Source organism: Phoenix dactylifera, unplaced genomic scaffold (genome assembly GCF_009389715.1).
Source record: "Phoenix dactylifera cultivar Barhee BC4 unplaced genomic scaffold, palm_55x_up_171113_PBpolish2nd_filt_p 000612F, whole genome shotgun sequence".
Lineage (NCBI taxonomy): Eukaryota > Viridiplantae > Streptophyta > Magnoliopsida > Arecales > Arecaceae > Phoenix > Phoenix dactylifera.
The window spans coordinates 143,711-167,548 of NW_024068008.1; the positions used below are offsets into that span (position 1 = coordinate 143,711).

Consider the following 23,838-nt stretch of genomic DNA (forward strand, 5'->3'; position numbering starts at 1 on the left):
TTCCAAAGCCAGTTTCCAATGCTAAGGTCCTTGCCCAGTTAAGAATGCAATAGAAAACACGCTATAAAGAGTGTTCATGATGTTTCAAACCATTGGTATGGAAAACAATCAGGTCTTCCACATTGCCACCAGTCAAATGATCAGAGAAAACATAACTTCATTTATTAGGAAATCAACTGCATCATAAAGCTCTAAATGCCAACCTTGGGTTTGATACATTAATCAACTCTCTGACAATGATTTGTGAAATTTATGTTTGTAATGTTCAATACATATATAATAAATAGAAAACAGGGCAAACCATATTACAAGTAAAGCAGCTAAACAATTTGTTAGCTGTCTCCAGTTGATCTACTTAATAGTATCGGTCAGCACCTCCTAATTTGATGACAATGATTAGGATTGCTCTCGTAGGCACCTGGGGCACCTGCATCTGAAGCCATAGTCAGCCAGTTGCACTTGTCTCTCATCATATGGAAGATCCTCATCGATATACGAAATTGTTATCTGCAGAGTTTTTCATGTAATTAGGATTTGAAGTTGAAACAGCAACTCACATACTGCTAGCTAAAGTTGTCAGAACAGACGATGTCAATTTTTTTAAGCACATTTTTCTGAAAACTACAATGTCATTCCAAGTCATTCAGTATAAACAGTACCTCCTCTCCTATGGAAATGGGTCGGAGTGCAATTATTACTGCATATCCATCCCTATCCTGTGATAGTAATCAAATTCCAAATCAGTGGGAATTGAAACAGTAGTTTGAGAATCACATAACCTTTTCTATAATATTTGAACATCGAGATGTGGAAGTAAGCAAACAACAAAAGGAGAAAGAAGAAGCCCAGGTTTACATCTTTCTTCCATATGAACTTCTGGATGCACAGATCCCCTAGCTAGTATCCATAATACCAAACCCTCTAAATTCACCTAAGATTTTCTCTATCATGGACCTATGAAACCAGGAGAGTTATTCCATCATAATGCAGAAGTTCTAACACAAGGACATTAGTCTTCCACAATATGATAGACAAGAATACTGCAGGATAAAGATTACATTCTATTGCTTATAAGGCAGTAATTAGTATCCATTATTGGAGGTACACTTCTAATAATTTATACAACAAAGTAAAAGCAAAGAGAGGCTTTAGCTTGAGAACTGAATGTTCCAACTAGACCTGAGCAAATTAAAACTGCCCAGCTCGTCCTGATTTTGGGTGGGGCCTGGGTAGAGGTTTTCAGCCCACTGGGTCAGGCCGGGCCTAAAAAACTTGAGCCCAATTAAATTTTAGGCTGGTCTCAAGTTAAAAATTTTACAGGCTTAGTCCAACACTAAACTAATAAATATAAATTATAATATTATATTATAGTTATACCTTACTAAAACTCACTTCGCATCTCTTCCATCTCGGCTGCCTCCTCCCTTCATGGCTCCATCCTCATCCCTCACTCGCCCCCATGCTTCAGGTGCATGAAACAACAACTACTGTTGGTTCAAATGTGCATTCCCTTTATCTCTCCCTCTCTCGTGATCCAACAACCCTCCTGCTCCTCTATCTCTCTTGATTTGTGCCTCTCCTCTCACAATCCCCGTGCATCATCTTTCTCCATCAGAACCCCTCTCATGTCTTGATCAAAGACCCTCCTCTCTCTCCCTCTCTCTGTCGCCTCACCATGTCTTCATCCTCTTCATCCATCCATCCCTCTTTTCTTCCCTATACTCTTTGCTGCTTCTCACTAGTTTGTCTCTATTTCTTTATGTTCTCTATACCTGTCCCTTTTCCTTCATTTTTGTTCCTCTTCTGCTTCTTGTTTTTCCCCCATTCCTTGCTTCATTTTCAGCCTCTCATAACCAAGAAAAGTCAACCACAGTAATCGGCCGCTACTACCAGTGCTGTTGGAAAACCAATCTAGTCCAGCACTCCAACTAGTCCTTTCCCCTCTCTACTAAGAGCATCCCAACCACAAGCTTTTCACTCTTCTCTAAAGTCCTTTATCATCCCCTAACTATTATTTGAAGATTTTCTAGATCAATGCAAAAATTTCAGTTTGCATAAAGCTTGCAACTTAAGCTTGAAAACCCTATAATAGCATTATGTTAGCTCATCTTTTATTAAACCAGGTCCTCTATCTTCTAATCAATCCAAACCCCAGTATAGAGCCTTCTCAATGCCCTAAAAGTCTTCAAAGAGCAGCAGAGGACAGTGAGGAACATATTCATTCTTGAGATTGGTTTAGGCGGACAGAGTTCACCTTTAAATCTTGTGCATGGACAGCAACAATAAAGAGCAGAGCCATGCAAGGTCTGGGACTCATGCATCAACAGATAACTTGCTACATGCTCAGTAGGAATATATTGTGGCACCTTATCTATTTTAAATCAACCTTCATTTCCTGCTGCTCGTTCACTCCCTAAAACAGAAAAGAAACCCTTGATTCCATTAGAAAACTTCCCTTTCCATTCTGCAGCACTGCACTAGACATTCAAAAGTTCCTAATATCTGGATTTCTACTGTTGCATAGAAGTTCATGAGAGAACTATGAGGTCCAACACTTATTCTTATGCTCATTCACTTATTCCCAACAGTAAATGATGTATTTCTTTACATACCCTCAAATCATCAGTATGCTTTCTTTTAGGTAGAGAACTGAGATATGCAAACAACTCTAATAGGCATGGTGCATGATCAAGTGTTGACAACACCATTGGAGTGAATGGTTGTCATCCTTCATGATGTCAAAATACATGACCACAGAATTTGCAAATGGATGGACCCATCACCACTCCATCATGGGAAGAGAATTTTCTGCAGTTAGTTGGTTGAGGATTTATGTAATTAATGGCAAAAAAAGTTTACTTGAATTCAAGGCTTTGAATTGTTATTTTGTATGAGCTCCATGCAGTATATCAATTGCATAGTTCTTGGATCTTGAATTTGTTGGCCCTTTTAAGGCATAACTTGATGAATACTTGTTTCTCTGAGCATGACCATGCGAAAGTCGATTGTGCATAACTTGATGATTACTCGTTTTTCTGTGCCTGAACATGCAAAAGTTGATTGTGGGCCCTAGGATCTTTCTAGTTATATATTTCTATAAATTTTGCTATTATGGAAGCCAAAAGAGTTGTTCAAAGTCCGAGCATGTGATCCTCTTCTAGCATGGAACAGCTCACTCGAACACTTTTTCGTGTGATTCCAATTTGTCCACTCCCAAATCACTTATGGTACACGTGCACAGTCAAACCTAGTTAAGATTGTTACCAAATACCTCCCGCTGCTTTCTGAAAAAGAATGAAAGAATGGTGTCACCTATAACTTGGCTTCACTTGGGTCATCACTCAATTTTCTAACCTAAGCTTGTGAAAAATCTAAATGAAGAAGTCAAAATACAGCAGATACCTTTTGTTCTCATTTTCCATTCTAACAGGAGATCATGACATGAACGAAAAGAAGAATAAGTGTATGCACACCTCCACAAGTTTTAGAAGTTGAGATTAGTTCTGAGAACCTGAATTCTTCTGTTAGTTCTGTAGGAGGCTGGTGCATAGGAAGTGAAATTTTTAGACCCTAAAATTATGGCTCTGAGAAGGAAGCGAGCAGGAGAGCATTGAATGATTTGCTTCCAGCCAGGACATGACTTCGAAGTCAAGTTTGGTCTTTTTGGGTGAATTGGGAACTCGCATTGCAGTGTTAGGTTTAAGGGAATTAAAAAGTGCTCAATTCCAACTGAACTTGAGTTCAGGTCCCTCAGTTATGAGAAAATACACACCCAATTGTCATCATGAAAGGAAATGAACCATTGAATAACTTCAAACTGGCCTCCAATCAGTTCTCGAGTATTAATCAAATGCAAATAAATGTCTGCTTACAATATATACATATCTCAGAAATCAGAGGCAAAAGGTCAACTTGACTTCTTATGCTTCACTGAACAAAATCCAAATCAAGCACTAGAAGTGTAGGAAGTTTCCATATATTTTACAAATGTAGGAATATTCTTCATTAAGGCTACTAACTTTCACCGTCTTCTTCAGTAGACTCACCTTTTCCTCAGACGCATAATGGATGGGCAGCATATAATTTAAAATAACAGGATCATAAAAATTTAGAAAAGATTGTACTCAGGGTCGGTGGAACTGTCCCAAGCCGGGCGGTTCTGGTCGTACCGAGCTGTCCCAGCGGTGGACCAAGACTGTTCCAGCAACGGAAACGAAACCCGTCGCCGTAGGGAGAGAAGGAGAAAGGAGAGGAAAAGAGAGCGAGCAGAGGAAGAAGGGAGAGGGAGAGAAAGGAAGAGAGAAGGAGGTGGAGTCCGGCCGGCGGAGGCCGGCAAGCTGCGCGGAGGAGGCTCCTCCGGGCTCTATGGCCGGATCCCTATTTCATTCCAAATAAAGGTCCGGCCGCTATTTTATTTTTGCGACTTTTAAGTGAAGTCGGCAAGTTGGGCCTTTTTTTAATTCACGATATTTAAGTGAAGTCGGCAAGTGATTTGCCGATTTCACTTAAAATTCACGAAAATAAAAAAGCGGTCGGACTCCTATTTCGAACGAAACAGGGGACCCAGCCACGGAGCCCTCCTCCGCCTCTTCCGCCTGAGTCGCCGTCCTCCGCCGGCCTTCGCCGCTCTCCTCTCTTCCTCCCTCTCTCCTCCTCTCTCTCTTTTTCTCTCTCCCATTTGCCCTCTCCCCCGCCTCCTCCACTATGTAGGTACAAGCTCGGCACGGCATGGGCCCGTACCGACTTGTGCCACCGGACAACCGGTTCAGGGCCCAGTACCGGCATAACATACACCGATTGTACATTTATGTTTAGCAAGATATTGGTGAACATACAGATTTTTCTTAATAAAGAGATAGATGTCAGCATTACTATTTTGAGTCTAAAATCTTCTATAATAAAATCCAACACTACCTCATCTCTTTTGAATGCTTTAGCATTTGGACAGCATGAATGATTCATACAGCTTTGCAAAGGGAAGAATGCAGTCCCTGATAAACAAGAAATCAGAGTATCATGTAAATAATACTCACGTACGTAGTAGCATTTTGGGGAAAGAATACACACCAAATGACATGATTATCAATTCAAATTAGAATTCTGTAAGAAAGCATTGACAATGATCATCTGCATGTATATTTTCACAGCTATCTAAAACAACTGAAGAGTGCATAGCCAAAATGGTTAGTTGTTAATTAAATTTTGTCTACCACACAAATAGTAGGACCCATGTTGCTTAACTGTTTGCTTGTTCTTTTAAAACTAAATGGTAAGAATATACATAAAATCCCATCTTCTGGTGACTACTTTTAGTCATAACAGGATATGCCAATAATATTTGATGTTCATATTTTCCATTAGACGGAAGTTTCTTTTTCTACTCTCTACTGTTTGCCTGTTACTTTTAGTCATAACATGAAAGCTGCTGTTATACTAAATGTTGACACATGTTTTCACATGATATCCTCAGTGTGTTATGTCATCTTATTTATCCTCAAAAATTGGAACCTCTACTTGGGGTTTCATAGCTAAATCTAGATGCTCTCTCCAATGAGATAAAAATGCATTCCTTGTGAAGCATGGTCTATATTCCTGACCAAGACTAACATTAGTAAAAGTAGAATGATGCAATCTATTTGTTGCATGACATTGTTCTAAAATGCAACCACTTTGGTCACATACAAGAACAAACATCATACATGCAAGCAAGGTCGGAGGAACCAGTATCAGGCACCATACCGGTTCTCCGGCGGCACGAGTTGGTACGGGCCATGCCGGGCCTATACTGACAGAGAAGAGGGCATGGTACCGTAGGAGAGAGAAAAAGAGAGAGAGAGAACGGGGAGAGAGGGAGGGAGGCCAGCGGAAGGTGGCGGACTTCGGCGGAGACCGCGGGGGGCCGGCAAAGTTGCCGCCTTCACTTAAAAATTGCAAAAATTTTTGAGCCACGGCTAGACTCTTGTTTCGTTCGAAACAGGAGAACCGGCTGCGGCCTCGCCTGCTACGGCCTTCACTGGCCCTCCGCCGCATCCCGACCTCTCCCTCTCCCTCTCTCTCTCCCTCCCTCTCTCACTCAATCTCTCTTTTCTTCTCCTTCTCCGACAACGGATCTCGTTTTCGTTGCCGAAATCACCGGTACGGCTCGAAACGGCCGGAACTGTCTGGTTGGAAACGGTTCCCCCGACCCTGCATGCAAATCTAGATCACTTTAACAAAAGCCAATACAGGTGAAAATGGACTGGATAGCATCCATGCAGATTTGTTTCCATATCCAAGTCTATCAAGATTCAAGATAATGGATACAAATTTCAGCATCCGATTGAAATCCATATCCATATCCTCAAATAAAAGCGGATATGAATATGGATAGACAACTATTCAATCTGCATCCAAAAATCTAGTTTTGTTTGCAATCCTATTCAGTCTTATATAACTCTAATAAACTTAAAATAAGTGGCAATATTACTATACCTTTAACTTTAGTCGAACCCTAACCCTGATAACAAGAAACCTAAAGTCATGCTGATAAACCATCGGCCTGAAACCTAACAGCACCCAACCAATTTGCTGGCACAGTCTGCTATTGTGATTCTTGAGCAGACCAATCAGCTCTGAATAGAATAGACCCTGGCCAGTCCACATTTGTGGCCCATAGATCTCTTCTTGCTGATCGGCCCTTCCTCAATCAAACCTTATTTCCCTATTAAATAGCATCTTTTGTTTACAGTTCAAAATCAATCACCATCCCTCCACCAAAATGCATTTAAAACCTTAGGCTGCTACGGTTCCTTGTTGCAGCATACACATCCCAATTTTTCTATTCCTCGGTTCACTGAAAGAAAGAACCTCAACTTGCTTACAGCATGCGCTGCCACGCTAACCCAAACCACCCGGTTCGAGGTGTACCAAACCGACCAGTTCAGGACTTGGTCTGAACCAGCCCAAACTTCTCCAAATCAAGCAAAATCACCCGGTTCTGCTTGGTTCCAAGACTAGGTTTGAAAACCGAATCAACCTAATTACCTTCAAATTCCCCACCTCGAGCCTCTCGCTCGTGATCCTTTGCAAGGTCAAGACCCTCGTTGTTAGGGTTTTTAGCTTTTCACCATCACAGCTATTGACTTTGATGATTTTGATGATAAGGCCAACAACAGGTACCCCTCACCCTCCCTCTCCCTCCCTCCCCGTAGTTTCAGTACACGGCAGATAATATGTATCCATATGGTACTGAATTAGTAGTCGGCCAGTACGACTCTGAATAGCGATTCAACGAACTTTATAAGCCATCATTGATTGTATAATTTCTTGACATCATTTTCTCAATTGGTGTGAAACAACTTAACATCACCTAGAGGAATTTTAAAGTTTGAACCAACTCCATTGCTTTGGTAACCTCCTGAATTCTCATCTTGCATAGAGTTTCTACCTTAGATTGTTATTTTATTGTTGAAATAATTGCATTGGATCTCAGCCTTATATGTTGCATGAATTGTATTTAACTTGCATTTCATTAGTTCATATTTGAGATATTCTTCATATCTACCAAGTTAGTATTAATTCTATTGCAACTTACAGGTGCTTTCTTTATTAATTTAATTTCAGATGTTACTGATTCCATTTTTTGCTTTTGCATTACATCTTCAAGGTGCATATAGAGTCTTCCCTTAGGTTGTCCTAAATTATAGCTCAACATATGCCATAATATGCCCAAAGATGTCGAGAGAGTGGCAAGCATAGAAAATAGGTCACGGTGCTAGAAAGATACCACAAAATGCATAGGATCATATCCTAATGAGTGGTGTGCGAAGTAACCACAAATTAGGTGATCACGTACGAGGCAACAGAAATGTCCAGTTTACATGTAATCAGGTCAATCAAGCTGCACACAAAGTGATACTTGTGTAGGATTAATAAGTAGACAGAGAACTAAAAGGATGGAGCTTCATATGAAGCATAATAAGAATTATAGTCTTGGTGCAGATTATCTTTGAGCATCGGATATTAGAGCAGTTGTTTCTTTTCTTGAGAAAGCCGAAACCATGGACTATAGAACCTTCATTTCAAAGTGGCATTGAATATGTGAATATGTTTTTTGACAAACCATGACAAAGATCATGACGGTAAGCTTTGGTGCAATAGTAAGGTTTTTTTATTGTGACCCGGGTGTTGTGGGTTTGAAACACGGAAACAGCCTCTCCGCGCATGAGGGTAAGGCATATACATTTAACCCTCCCCATACCCTGCAATGGCGGGAGACTCATGCGCTAGGCTGCCATTTTTTTGACCATGACAAAGATCATAGTTAGGTATGACCATTGCAATCTTGAGAAGTATGAAAGAGTATGACCCAATCACTCGTTGTAGAAGCACACATCCCATGCCTATGAATATCTAGCTTAAAAAGCTGGAAACCAGACACAATGGACCAAGTTTGACAAGGCTTAGATTTCTATGTAAGTAATATATCAATATTTTTCCAAAAGTTTTTTTTTTTTTTTTGACAAGGACTTCATAAAGAATGTTAGAAAGGAACCTGCATTTGTTTCAAATGCAAGTGGCAGAATCTCATTGTTTTTGGTCAAGACAAATGTAACTATAAACATTTTGCTGGACACCTAATCAATGTCTATAATGCATATGTGTTAATATGAATTAGATTAATCTACTAAAACTCAGAGTAGCTTGACCATTCGACGGTAAGTAGTGGCTATTAATCAGCTAAATTTTTCATTAAGTATGGCATTTCCAGGTTTATACAGTAGCATCATGATTGAACAACTAATACAATGTCACATGATTTTTTGGTGTAGCAGTTTGCATCATATCAGCTTTCTCAACCTGATGCTTGCTAGATATAGAATAGCTTTAGTGGTTTGCAAATTAATGTAATCTTATATCTTTGATATTCAAAATCAACATTATACGCATAGAAATAATAACAAGCTGCTATAAGACAATAAGATAAGGATTTCTGGTCCCTGTTACATATGTGATTATGCATACAGTTGGATGATATAACTGATACGAAAGTTTGCTGGAGTTAACCAGAAAGTAGTACATGCTCAAATTCTACTTAGATTACCCACAAATGGTTAAGATGAAGTTTTTCTGTACAACTAACTAAATTTTTCCTCAGTCTATGCCATCGTGTAACCCACTTCAAGAACTTGTTACTCTAGATGAATGACATTCCAATTAACAAAGGTTAAAAACAATCATAAACAGTGTTAATAGATTGCTCTAGAGAAATCATGTGAAGAGAACACTATCTAGACATCTGAAGTCTGACTTCAACATAAAATTTTCTGTATAGCATGTCGTATTGTCCTATTCTTGTTATAAAGTAGTTTGCATGTGCAAGTGTGTGTGCATTTGTATAACAAACGAGCTTAACCCAGCTACTTGTGTTGTCCTTTTGAATTCCATTTCTTTGTACTAAGATCTTCGTGAATACAAGTTTGGAAAATCCATACTCAAAATTTTCAAGTTAAGCATGTTAGCACATACATGCATACGCATTATATTTTATAGAAAATAAAAACAGCCAACCATTGATTCCATCAAGATGGGGTCACCAAATGAGCTATCAGAAAGAGAAGGCTTCACAAAAAAGAATGAGAAAGGTATTATGCAGGCTATCAACCAGAAAAGAAACCTCAATAAATGCACTAGCTCACCATACCTTGACAACAAACTGCATATTCATCACCCAGAGCATCTAGAAAGGGCCATGCTACCGTTTTAGCATGATGCTGCAGCAGGTAATATTGTCTGATACTCAGGTTGATTCAAGTATAACGAATATGATAAGGTGTTAGCATAATGATTGTCACCTTTTCTTTACATGGAAGATCATCAATATATATGAAATAGTCCTCCACTGGTGATGCCACAACTAGGTCACTGCATATGGCAGTTCACAACCAGAGTCTTTATATAACAAGAAAGTATGTAATGCCAGGAAATTTCTTAACAGCAATTGAGAAAGAATGTTTAACAACATATTCATCGAGAAGATAAAAATATCAAAAGGAAAATAAGAAGGTAAAAGACTATAAAGTCAATCATGAATAAGAAGATAAATATCAACTGGAGAACTGTAGACAGATTCATTACTTACAGATTATTCAGCTCAAACATACCAATAATATGCCCATAGATTTCAAGCGAAAATACTTAGTACAGTCAAGGATAAGTTTGAGAAAGCATATCAGATAAAAGAAAATTATCATTACACATTAAGGAAATCTTGTGAACTCCGGTCAGCAGAATTTCAAAGGATGTTCCAACTGAAAAGGATACATGGTGCACATTCATCATCGAAGATGGCCTCCTTGAGAAGCTTTAGGGACTGAAAATCAAAAAAAAATCCATAAAATATTATGTTTGAAGAAAAAGTTCAAATATGATTACAGCTTCTAGATAAGAAGATATTGATTTCACAGGTCCACATTAAGAAACGTGGGTACTGATTTGGTGAATAAAAGGTCCTTGCTAGCTAAGATAATTTTTTATGATAAGCAAAACTCATGAGCCATCAAATTCTCTAAGTACCTGAACAATGACAGGAACTCGTGTAAAGAACCAATGGAAATCTATATTTCCTACATAAAAGCGATAAACTCCAATCATGAACCACTAGCTGTATCTTTTGTTCTTCTTTGTCAATATATATATCTTATCATATACAAAAGCCCATTCTAAATTTCAAAAAATTTCTAACATATAAATACAAAATTGAAATTGAACGCAACTCTTACTGAATCATTACAAGGAACTTTCAAAAACTTGCAAGGAAAACCCACATGGATCCAAGGTTTGGCAATCACCTGCCTGTTATCAATCAAGCAAAACTTGATCTAAACACTCAATATTTACCTTCCTGTAGCATGATAGCTTTTAATTATAAGTTAAATATAATGAGCATATACAACTTCCTAGAATGTCAAGTTGTAAATATGAATAGTAAGTAGTCAATATTCTTAGGCATTTCATGCAATGTTCATATCATCTAAAGATCTCGTAAAACATTAAGCAGCTTTTGGATGACAGGAGTTGTCCACTGACAATTCCTGACCGATGGTAGCTTCCACTTATGAAGATGAAGGGAAGAGTTTTGGCAGTTGATAAATTGTTCAATTCCTATTTTTCTAAAGATAACTTGTATCACATTGGAAATTATCTATGCTATCCTGAACAATCAGGGATAGGAAAAAACTACAACTGGTAAGAGCCTATCTTAACCTTGTCTTTCATTCCAATCTCTACAGCATGCTCCCATGGACCAGGAGTTGTCCACAGATAGTTTATTCTCCACATCCAAACAGGGCATAAGGGTGGTGAAATTTAGTATGACAGAAAGTAAAGATTCACCCAATATACCTGGATATGGAAACAACTAGGGGATCATCCTGCATGCATTGTACACATGGAGGTCACAGTGAGAAGACAAGAACCAAAAGCTTTAAAACATCCTTAAAGTAATTGAATCTTCTGCATGCCTAAGGCAGAGATAGATAAACCACTTGTCATACTCTGGACTGTTGCAGAGTAAGTGCTATTGCCGCTGGACATGCAACTGCTAAGGGTACTCAATATCAAAAATCAAATGCTCAGAAAAGTCACTCGAGGCATGTTGATTAGCAAGTCTAAGCACTGCAATATCTGTAGGCCAGGACTGAGAATAAGGTTGTTGCTTTTCTTGAGCTGACATTTGCCTTCATGTCTTTAAGCTCCTTAAAATAGCAGGAGCAAGTTTATGAAGGGGCCTAAAAGATTAGCAGGGGCCTAAAAGCTTAGCAGGGGATTTGAGGTGCAGACTAAGTCATCAAAACTAGCATTTCAGCAATGACTACCTAAACCTGAAAAAAAAAAAAGAAAAGGCAAAAAACTTAAACAAACCTAAATCCATGATAGATGTAACCAATGTTATTCTAACCTTTCTGAGGTGCAAGCATATGAGACCACTAAAATTAAAGGGTTTTTTTTCACATATATGCCCTTGCAAATATGGTTTATTGCATATTTACCTTCAAAACTCATAATTTGCATGTATACCTGTCAAATCTTCCTAATTTTGCAAGGATACCACTCCCATTAGATTTGACTTATAGTGTTAATAAATAACTGTTTTAAGTATAGAATAACTTTATCACCTTTTGCATTAATATCCCTAAAAATTTATGCAAAAATGTAGCTCTTTACAATATAAATTAGGTGTTCAATTTTTCAAGTGTACTAATGCAAAAGGGTAATAGTGTTCGTTAGTCAAAAATTTAATTGACAGGTATCCTCAAGAAAAAAGGATGATTTAAGGGTTATATACACAAATAGTGATTTTCGAAGAGTAAATATGCAATAAGTCATATTTACAGGGTTGTATGTATGTATATATATATGTATGTATATATATATGTTTGTATATATATATGTATGTATGTATATATATATATGTATGTATGTATATATATATATGTATGTGTATATATATATATATATATGTATGTATGTATATATATATATGTATGTATGTATGTATATATATATATATGTATGTATGTATGTGTATGTATGTATACGTATATGTATGTATGTGTACGTATACGTATATGTATGTATATGTATATGTATGTATGTGTACGTATACGTATATGTATGTACGTATGTGTACGTATACGTATGTGTATGTATGTAGGTATGTACATGTAGGTGCACGTATGTCCACGTATGTGTAGGTATATGCCTACGTATGTCCACGTACATGTAGGTGTATGCCTACGTATGTCCACGTACATGTGTACGTATGTGTATGTATGTAGGTATGTACATGTAGGTGCACATATGTCCACGTATGTGTAGGTGTATGCCTAATTATGTCCACGTACGTGTAGGTGTACGCCTACGTATGTCCAGGTACGTGTAGGTGTACGCCTATGTATGTGTACGTACGTGTGTATATGTCTACATATGTGTACGTACGTGTGTATATGTCTATATATGTGTATGTGTGTATATATATGTGTGTATGTGTGTGTATATATATATATATGCAAAAATACCAAATTGAAACACATTTGATCATGGAATCAATACTAGAAACTTGCAACTTCAATAGGGCACTTTGGCTCTGTGGCGGCAGGTTGCCCCATTACTTAGGCTAATTATGCGGTCATTATTTACAAGCTCCACATCACATAAAAAGATATATTCCATCTTAAAAATATCATCTGATCAAAGCAAGGTCCGTCTGCTTACTACTAGGACTCGTACCGGCAGGCGATTGGTTCAGTACATTAATGATACATATCGTAATGAGCCAAGGTGTGTTGCACTAAGGGGAGGGAGAGGGGGAGATGGAGAAGGAGAGCGAGGAAGAGAGACAAAGGAAGAGAGGGAAGCAGAGAGAGGGAGAGAGAGGGGGGTGGGGGGCTCACGAGAAGGGGGAAGATGGAGGAAGAGAGAGGGTGGGAGGGAAAGACGGAGGGCAAGGTATGCTGTGTCGGTACTGGGACCCATGTCGGTTGTCCGACGGTACAGTACCATGTCTTTCTATTCTAGACCCATATCGACATAGCTAGAGACAACAAAGGAGGGGAGAGGGAGAAGGAAAGAGAGGAAAAGAGAGAGTGAGGGAGGGAGAGGGAGAGAGAGGAAGGGACGGAGCGAGGGAGAGAGAGGAAGGGAGGAAGAGAGAGGGAGAGAGGGCTTTCAAGGCCTATCTCCTCTAGCCACATGAAAGCAGGGGCAGAGGCCCTATTTCATTGGAAAGAGAGAGGGAGGGAGGGAGGAAAGGGGGGAGGGGGAAAGAAGCCAAGGGAGAGAGAGGAATTATGAGTCCCATCCCCTCCAACCGCACAGTAATAGGGGCGGAGCTCCTGTTTCAAAACGAAACAAGAGCTTCGGCCTTTTGCTTTAAATTTTTAAATTGAAGTCAGTATCGAGTTTTGAAACAAAAATTTCAAAAAAAGAAAGGGCCAAAACCCTTGTTTTATTTCGAAACAAGGGCTCCACACCTATTACTGTGTGGCCAGAGGAGAGGGCTAGAAATCTCTCTCTCCCTCCTTTACCCTCTCTCCCCCTCTCTCTTCCTTCCTCTCTCTCTTTCTTTTCCTCTCTCTCCTTCTCCCTCTTTCTTGTTTCGCCGGATTTCTTGAACTGAGGGACAGAACCATGCTGGTTCACCTGCATTGCAGCTCGGTATGCCTCGAACCAAGTGCTTGGAACGGTACAAAGGGAGAGGGGGAGGAGAGAGAGAGGGAGGGAGCTCATGAAGAGAGAAAAGGGGGAGAAGGAGAGGGAGGAAGAGAGAGGGAGGGAGGGGAAGAGAGAGAGATGGGGGCTTACTTTGGTATCGATTAGCATCGCAGACGGGAGGGGGGATAGAGGGGGAGAGAGAGAGAGCGAGACAAGCTACTGATCTAGCGAGAAGATAGAGGGCAAACATTTCTTCAATATTTGGCCAAACATGGGGGGAGGGCGATTATAAACCAAACCGACCCACCGAAATATCTCGATTTGGTGTGAATTTAATTTAGCATGGGCTGAACTACACAGTTCAGGTCAGTTCAGTGAATACTAGATCAAAGTGAACATTGACTCATCCATGTCACATAAATTTGATGATCCAGTTTAATGCATTAATGTTGTACAATGAGCTTAGCAGAATACTCATCTTATTAATTAATATATTTTCGATCTCATTGATAAGAACCCCAAAAAAGGAACTAGAGTTTGTGGATAGTATACAGCCATGTTTTCTATGTGTGATGCAGACCAGTTTCACGTGATCTGAATTACCAAAATCATGGGTCAAGTGATTACAGTATCAGAATTTGCCGTCTCAGCAAAAAAGGACGAGTGGCTAAATGACAAGGAATCAGGTGAAGAAAAGGAACATCAGCAAATTTGATGACTAATGATAAAGTTACTTTATAAAAATTCCGATTGAAAGCTGAAGATTTTATAGGTTATGAAGGCTAGTCTAAAACTGAAAAATCATAAACAACTTCAGGCAGCAAAAAGCTAGTACCATTAGCAGCTATTAAACAAATTGAACAAGACAGATACCTCTGAGCTCTAAAAGGAAAAGATAACCAAAAGAAATTTTGCAAGGTAATGGAAATGATGTGGTCATTGAGAAAGCTCCACTAGCCAATGCTGTATCAATGTTGCAGGTCTATCATTGGTCTGCTACGTGCAAGGCGACTCTGCCTGGACCACAGTGACCGGTCGGACTGACATGCTCCCAATTATATAACCTAAACGGCCCACAAGTTCATGTTGTCCATCAAGTAACAACAGGATAACTACTTTGACATTTAAAATATTCACAATTTTGAATTAAAATATTAAAATAACAATGGCCCAATTGTATTTCCAGACCATCATACCTCATGTTATTCTGAGTTCAAAAATCAACAGGCAATACCCAAAGTTCAGTGATCGCTTCATATTGCTTTTGTTTTCTGTTTTTGGTTTCAAAAACACAAGAAGAAAATAAACTAGACTGAATAAAATGAATGATGAAACCTTTTCTCGATTGTTTGTAAAATATTTAGAGCTTTTGGTAGAAAAGATTTATTGTTTTCAAAAAAAAAAAAAGTGCAAAAGAAAGCAAGAAATAGCAGAAGTTTTCTGCAAATGCTATCTTCAACCTCAATTTCCATGTGGTATTTCACTGCTTTGTGGAGAAACAAAAACACAAAAACAACAATAATACCAAACAGGTCCTTAATAACTATGATTCTCCTCAGTCAGTTACAAGGTGAACATGATACACTGAGCCAATCAAGTCAAAAAGTTCCAAAACCCATTCCTTAGAAACCAAAGTAGGAACCGAACAGATATTGGGATCCAATGGAATACCAATATGGTTTACTTTGTTAAGATTTATAAGTAACACAATGATAGGACTGAGGGAGCAGGAACATGGTCAAAAATAGGTTGGACAGCATAATTTAGTGACACCACATTTAAAAGTTCATTATTAATTTTGCCAGGACTATGCCAGAAAGAAATTTGGTTTTATATAAACAAAGCTTAGGGTCCAACTAGCATGAAATGATTTCAATGCAAAATTCCTGAGATGACTTGCTAATAACGACAACCTTCTACCTTTCGTACTAATGTCTAATATTAATGCCCATATCAGTAAAGCAGTATCTATTCATGAGTGTTGCCAACTGTATCATGAAAAGTATTAAACTTGAGTATTTCACAATGTTGCAAAACAATATTGATAACCTGACAATATTAAATTTCTATTCTATAGCAAAAATTAATGGTAAAGTAGTTTAATGAGTTCTAGCAGCATTACAAACAAAGTTTTAAGATTTCAATTAACATAAAAACAAACTTACTCGTCCATAACATAATTTCCATATCTAACAGAAAATGAATCTAAACAGGAGATATGCACGGACATGGTCACCCAAAGTTGACGCAAAGTGATTAACAGGGGTCAGTCAAAGAATGCTTACAGTAAATGCTAGATCTCTTATTTGCATTCTAAATGATGCTTCATCACAGGAATCAACATCATTGGGCAAGGCAATGCAATCCCACCACCTACAAGAAGACAATGTATGTACTCCACTTTGTTACAATTCATAAGAGCATACTTGCATATTGACAGATTGAGAACAAAGGAAAGACAATAACATACAACCAAGTAAGAGGGAAAAAATCACTTGTTACAAAGATATAACTTTTAGAATTTGATCCTATCTAATATAGCGATAATCAGCACGCATTGCTTTTTCTTTTGTTTTTTAATGTCTCTTTTGATTCATTGTTCTCCTAAAAAAGACATCAAAATGCATAATTCAAATTATCCAATATTTTAATTTATTATAAGGGCAGACATGGATTGGCTAACCCAGGCTCAACGAAGTTTGAACCCATTCTTGGCTCCATTTTGCATCCTCCAGGATTTAGCCCAGTCTAAATCTTATACCAATATATTGTCTCGCTTGGGTCAGCTCTACTAAAATCAGCCACAACCAAACTCCAAATTCATCAATGCTTGTTAACAGATAGTCTCATCTGGACAAATCTCCATGCCTAGAATGCATCTATGCTAAATCTACGTCAAACGGAATTGACCTGATCTGGCTTAAACTGCATGCTTTCTGATACCTAGAGATTAGTTCCCTCATCATCACACTTATTAACATATTGCTCATGGGTGAGGCTTTAAATGTAATTAAAACCAAAGCACGATAAGTGCAAGGGTCTCCCCAGAAGGAAACACTTTAAAATCATAAGGATTTAAAAATTAAAAACAAAACCTAATACAGCTATTTCAGAATCACAACTCAAAAACTCAAAAGAAAAACTGAACGTAGATACACTCTCAAGTCTCAACTTTCCTTCTGCATGTGGAAGAAAATTAGTATGTTAAGAATGGACCTTACTGGAGAATGTCCAACTGACATGTACAATCAGTAATATTTACCTTTTCTTAAACCCCATTGAGATTGGCTTCCATGCTTCCCTAAGCAAAGAAAAACTGAACTCATCTGTTTTATCAAGGCTAGGTTGCTTTCCATTCTTTATAGGATGTGAACTTTTCAATTTCCTGTATTTCAATATTATATACGAGATCACCTGATAAATGGAACCACAAAAATCAGGAAAAAAAGAGCAATGCTTTATTAAATTCTGGTTGCTAAAGCAAATGTCAAGTAAACCAGTTCCTACTTTTCCACCATAAACAACATGCTATTTTGATTGTTAAGAAGATCAGTTGAAACGGGATCAGTTAAAACGTAATATCTTTCATCATGCAGAAGATGTACATTTTAACAAATATATTAGTATGCACCAGAAGGAGGCAAATATCCTTCATGATTTATATCTAATAACAGCAGGCACAAAAAGATTATTTAACCTTCAAAATCAGATACCTAGGGTATGCTGCCGAAATTATCATTTTAAAGGATATGCAAGTATTCAGCATTTCAAAGGTTTTGAATAAGGGAAATACAGTAAGAAGATTTTTATTAAAAGTATTTAAAATGGTTCTCACAAAAAATGGACTTATAAGGATGTTATATCCTTGCATATTCACTTTGATAGACATGAAAAAAGAGTTTTCAAGGAATTTTTAAACTAAGCACCCATGAATTCATATCTTTTCGAAACATTTTTTAAATTATACTTGAGGCCTGTTTGGATGTCAGCAACCTTTGTCCGCGGGATACTCACCTCATGAACCGATGATGAAGAGTGTAGAAGCAGGAAGATAAAAATTGTGTTGATTGGGAGAGGCCACACTACCAACACCAAGAAATCAGATATGCCAAAAATCGCCTTCCAAAAGGAACCTAACATCCCTGTTTCGTCAGAATTGTTGGATTTAGGCCCTCCTTGTTACAGTAATTCTATCCCAGTCTGTACATCTCTTTTCACCAATGGACCGAGCGACAGATATCCCATGAAGACATGTTGTAGATATCCAAACAGACACCTCATGTGATTCACACAACAGGTGACAAAATATCAACAGAATAACAATAATCAACTTCAGAGGCATCTTGGAGTGAAGGTGCAAGGAAAAGCAGGGTAAGGGAAAGCAAAAGCAAGTCAGGAAGCAAAAAGTTTGATGGTCCCATGAAGGATCTTTGGTCATAGCTCATTCTAGGGCAGACCATGTAGAAAGCTACACTTTGGCATGGTGCCAGAAGGAAGTGCAAGGATCATACAACAGAAAGGCTTTCCATGACAGCAATAGTACAAACTTGTGGTTCTTTGATGGATCAGGCAGCAAGTTCATGCACTTTCTCTCATAGTTAACATAAGGCCATCTTCTTCTACATATTTCATAAAAGATGGAAGCTTTAATAGTTATTTAGGTGACAAAGTGCTTTAAAAATTCTCTCTCTCTCTCTCTCCAGCAACTTTGATAGATGACAAATGTAGGCTTTGAATTTCATTTCTACCGGCTAAAGAGGAAATTCACTTTCATTCACTAAAAGTCTGACTGCAGTTGGCTTTCATTCTCCATCACATTTAAATGTCACAATTCTTCCAAGAAAAACATCCCACTCAATGTAGACTTGGAATACATCTATTTGCTAGCTACTGTTAAAACAAGGTTGGAAGCTTCATTTGCTAGTATTTTCAGAAGCTAGTGATGCAGAAAGGATCTAAGGCATGGTAGAGTGCACAACAATAAGTACAAGAGAGTGATCGCCCATCTGAATGAATGAGTTTAACTCTTGTTCCTGGACACCTTCATTATACTTTTGAGCACAAACAAGAAAGACAAGCCATCATACACAGAACACTGAGTTCAAAATGATGCACATTCAGACACGGAAGTTCTCAGTGTACTAGTCTAAGCATATGAAGAATAAATATTTTCAAGCGTACCTTGGCAGCAAGGATAAAAATGTCATTCGTGCCTACGAAAAAATGAAAAATAGTTAGAAACACGAAATCAGTATCGATACAATAGCTAAAAATGGATATTGATTCTTTCCACTTCTATGTATGATAGTTTGATGCACTGTAACCATATAAACCATTTGGCATCAAATGAAATTTAAAGTGATGTGGGAAGAGCATTGTGGTGTTGGTTTCAGTGTCCCTTCTCTCTAACTAATTATATCTATTTGGAATATAGGGAAACTATCAATGCATAAGAATTGAGATATTAGTATCCAATGTAATTAGATCAAAATATCCAATAAATATAGATGAGAAGTAAAATATTTTTTATGATAACAGAAAACTTACTGTTAGCATGTTCTATAAACTTAAAAAGTGAGGCCCTTCGTGACTGTTCCGTATTCTGACCGGTACATAGCAGAGAATGAAATGATTCCCAGTCAGAATCTGCACATAATTTGCTAGAAAAGGATGGCAAGTCAGTCAGTCAGAAAGACCTAAGATTGCAAAACTAAAAATTACAATGAAATATAAACTTAGTGATCATAATGTGGAGCTTTTGAATATGATTAAGAAAGAGAATAAAAAAATCTAATCAGTGCATTGACTTGATCTTATAGCATCAATTATTGTTTTTATATCTATTTATCAGCGTATAGGTACTTTTGTGAGACAGGTTCTTAAAATATTATTGATAGCTTATTTTGAACCCTTCACTTTCAAATATGTAGCCTCTAAAACAAATAAAAAATCTTGGACACGAACCAGTATCAGTAAATGTGATTTGACAGACATTTTTTACTAGAGTTTGACAACCAATTTGTATTTCTAACCTGCAATAATGTTCTTCTTCACACCCACCAGGACAAGCAATTACCGGAGGCAAAGTAAATTGCTTTGTGTAAGGCAATGACAGTTCATCATTGATAAGTGACAATAGCAGATCTTCAGGAAGAGGATCAGCCTTAAGATTCTTAGAAGAACTTGACCCCATATCATCGCTTTCATTCATAACAAAATGTCCTACTTCCTCCATCTCATTTTGGCACATTCCATTTGAAGAATGAGAAAAGGTCTCGTAGTCACATTCCTTTTTGGTAGATAATCCCAAACCTTGCAGATAGAGTTTCCTCCCAATTTGAAGTTCTATCGAACCAATAAAGCGAAAGCAGTAACTACATACATGACAATCAACCTGCATCATATAAATGAAATACATGCACAACAACTAAATTAATAAAATAAGTACCTGTAGAGAAAGATTGTCAACTATTACTGGGCAACATAAAGATCTTAGAGATTGATCATAATAAGAACCTTATTAGAACTGTGCTGGGCAGCAACTAGCATTTGATCCTTCAATATGAGCTCCCCTTCTTTAAATTCCGAATTTGTATAGACACCTGCGATCCCAAATTAAATCAAGGACATCACTCTGATATATAGTTGATAAAGATAAGAGAAGGACAGCAGGTTCCTTATCCCCAACCCCAACAAAACCAAAATTGGGGGGAAAGGGAAAAAAGAAACAGATGATATGTAAACTACCTATAGCTTATAGCCTAAACCTCAAGCCATAGAAATTTTGTACCATACTTAAACCTCACAGTGACCTCATGGAGAAATTTGTTAGGAATGATTATGTGAAAGGAAGATCAAGAAACAGATGGAGAACTAATGCAAAATAAACAGTTGAAATGATATATGCATCACAAAAAGAAGAGGTTCCAAGAAAGAGAGATTCCCAAAATTATTTCTGAGGGTCAAAAGAGAGGTCTGATAGACCTAGACACCTGCAGTGGAAAATGTAATGAAAACCTAAACAAATTGCATTGCCCAGGGATGTTTCCCTTTGAGAGGTTCAAACAGATATGAAGAGTATAATAAGTTGTTCAAATCAAGATTAGATGATTCTGACAGTTATGGTCATGGTTGGACAAGTATAATACAAAAGCAAGCAAGATTCAGGAAGTTCAAATCCAAATATAGCAAATAGAGATTCCCTTCCAATTTCCCTTTGAGAGGTTCAAACAGATATGAAGAGTATAATAAGTTGTTCAAATCAAGATTAGATGATTCAGACAGTTATGGTCATGGTTAGACAAGTATAATACAAACACAAGCAAGATTCAGGAAGTTCAAATCCAAAAATAGAAAATAGAGATTCCCTTCCAACATGTGAAAAAGGTAACCCACTATAAGATATGCTGGTAATTTTAGCAAGAATTCTACATGTCAATTGAGAAGATCAACATACCTTTTCCATGTTTGTTGGTGTACTTTATTCTCAGACCATGACATTTTGTTGCTTCAATAAGTTTATCATAGTACTCCTGGAAAATGATGTAAAAACCAAAACATCAACACTTGCTGAAATTTCTTAATTGCATTATGCAGAACAAAAAAGAAACTGGACAAATTATTCATTATTATTGTTTTTGATGTTACACAAAATCCTATTTTATTTATAGTACAAAACAATAAAATAATTACAGAGTTAATTTCAAACTAAATGACATGAACGGTATAAGAAGAATTGAATTTCTTAAAGAGTGTAGTAGTTAATTTTGTATTGAATTGATGTAACACACAGAACGGGCAATTTTGCTTCGCAAGAGGTGAAAAATGGAATATGGGGAGACTTTATGCATAACTTGCACACTAAAAAGTACATGTAGTTTCATATAGATTCATGTTAAGATGATTGCACTGAATAACATTAGCATTTAAATGCAAATGTCTCAATTTTAAACTCATCTTACATGGATTGACCTCTCAAACAACTTGACACTTATAATCTTTAGGGATGGATCATACCCTAGATAAAAGAAGAGAAGAAGATTTATAGAACTCAGCATTGATCGGTCTCTACTGCATCTTAAACATAGTAACAATGTTAGTCTCACCATTTCTTCACAGCTACTTCCTCCCCACTTAACAGTGAGAACCAAGGTCTACCTTATCGATCCATACCAACCATATCATAACGTACTAGTGAGAAACCGGTACCAAGGTTTGGTTTAGTATATTGGTTGAATTGTTTTATGGTTCGAACTGAGCAAAGCCGCGCCATACCATCCCGTGCCACCCAAAATCAAGGTGTGCACCATACCGTGCCAACCTATGCCACCGATTGTGGTAGTACCATAACGAAAAGTATAAACAAAGAGATCGAGAGCTATCTCGGTATGAGGTACGTATCGTACCATGCTGACTGTACTATACCAAACTAATAACCTACTTGTATGGTACCTGGAGATTGTGGACCTTGGTTAGAACCATATTCTTCTTTCTCTTCCTCCTAAATCATGCAATACACATCATTGTGGTGCTCCAGCTTGTATCATACAGAAGTTGCCATAGGCTCCAAAGGAATCGAAGACCTAAAGCATGCAACACATATCAAGTACATAATGCATGTCCACATGGGGCATAATACTTTTCCCCCCAAACATGGCATGTTTATGTAACAGCAAGTATTGAATTTGTGTGGAGAAAACAATTCAGCATGGAGATTAAAACTAAAGGTAGGTTTCCTAGACATGCAATAGAGTAACCTAGAATGAACAGTTCTTCAATCCATTATCCATCAGAACAATTCTGATAGAGGTCATAAGGCATCAAGGTTTCTAAACTTCAAAATCTTGGCAATATTGGTGGGCAACTGATACATAGATAAGATTAAGATGAAAACCTAAAATAAACAAAACATATCCGACCAAGATTTCTGAAGAGTTAGTCGATATCTAACAACTGACATCAAAATATCACCTCATATATTAAAATTAGATTAATTGCCATTTTTTGCATTCGTTTTGTTATCGTTGAGAAACCAATTCAATAACAAGACAGTAACAAAGAGGGAATAAAAAAAATATTGGTCACATCTCAGTATTTACAGGTTGAAAGCAGCTGAGATAATAGGAGCTAATTTTATGCATGTCTATCATACAGGCAAGTGCTCAGTAACTATACATAGCAGCATGTTGGCTGACATAAAAGCGATTCTTTCTACTTCAATGTATATTCTTTTTACAAATTATGACCTATAATTCCAACATACTGAGTTACAAAATGCAAGACAGCTCACGCTTCATCAGCAATTAAAAGAAAAACAAGCAATGCAGTATGCGGCCATCACCAAACACGCCACAAACCCAATGCTAGTCGAAAGCAAGAAACTGGTGCCAAAAGCATCTAATCGCTCTTTTTGTTGGGAGATTTTAACGTTTCAAAGTTTTCTCAAATAAGAGGAGAGAAGAAAATAACATAACTGGAGTTGAGATCGTTCGTTACCTGAATAGATTGAGGAGACGGAGGTGCCAAAAGCGCGGCGATTTGATCCGACAACTCTTTATCCAGAGGACACGGGCTGCTATCCATCGAGAGAGAGGGAGGAGGAGGAGGAGGAGGAGGAGGGTATTTTCTGGTTAGGAGATTTTAAGA

General features: G+C 37.7%; 1 protein-coding gene across 2 annotated transcripts; it reads right to left on the reverse strand.

The window, feature by feature from the left end:
- Positions 1-137: 137 nt before the first annotated feature.
- On the reverse strand, positions 138-23,838 carry LOC103696509 (histone-lysine N-methyltransferase ATXR2). 2 transcript variants are annotated; one of them, XM_039119777.1, is made up of 15 exons: positions 23,689-23,838; positions 21,650-21,725; positions 20,710-20,795; positions 20,226-20,587; positions 19,741-19,853; positions 19,375-19,406; positions 17,456-17,607; positions 16,479-16,566; positions 10,303-10,351; positions 10,121-10,175; positions 9,834-9,903; positions 9,683-9,752; positions 4,915-4,991; positions 660-716; positions 138-507 (listed from the first exon to the last, which is right to left on the reverse strand). In XM_039119777.1, exons 1-15 carry the CDS (start codon positions 23,773-23,775, stop codon positions 397-399), a joined length of 1,485 nt encoding a protein of 494 aa, XP_038975705.1. In that variant the 5' UTR covers positions 23,776-23,838; the 3' UTR covers positions 138-396. The 2 variants fall into 2 exon arrangements, with proteins under 2 accessions (XP_038975705.1, XP_038975706.1); XM_039119778.1 differs by lacking the exon at positions 23,689-23,838 and adding an exon at positions 22,645-22,770.

What these genes read in the sequence shown, in the direction of transcription:
- LOC103696509 (XM_039119777.1), bottom strand. Translation starts at nt 23,775, where the DNA reads ATGGATAGCAGCCCGTGTCCTCTGGATAAAGAGTTGTCGGATCAAATC. An exon ending in CACCAACAAACATGGAAAAG is followed by an intron (nt 20,796 to 21,649) that starts GTATGTTGATCT and finishes TTGGGATCGCAG; the next exon opens with GTGTCTATACAAATTCGGAA. An exon ending in CCCAGCACAGTTCTAATAAG is followed by an intron (nt 20,588 to 20,709) that starts GTTCTTATTATG and finishes TATATGATGCAG; the next exon opens with GTTGATTGTCATGTATGTAG.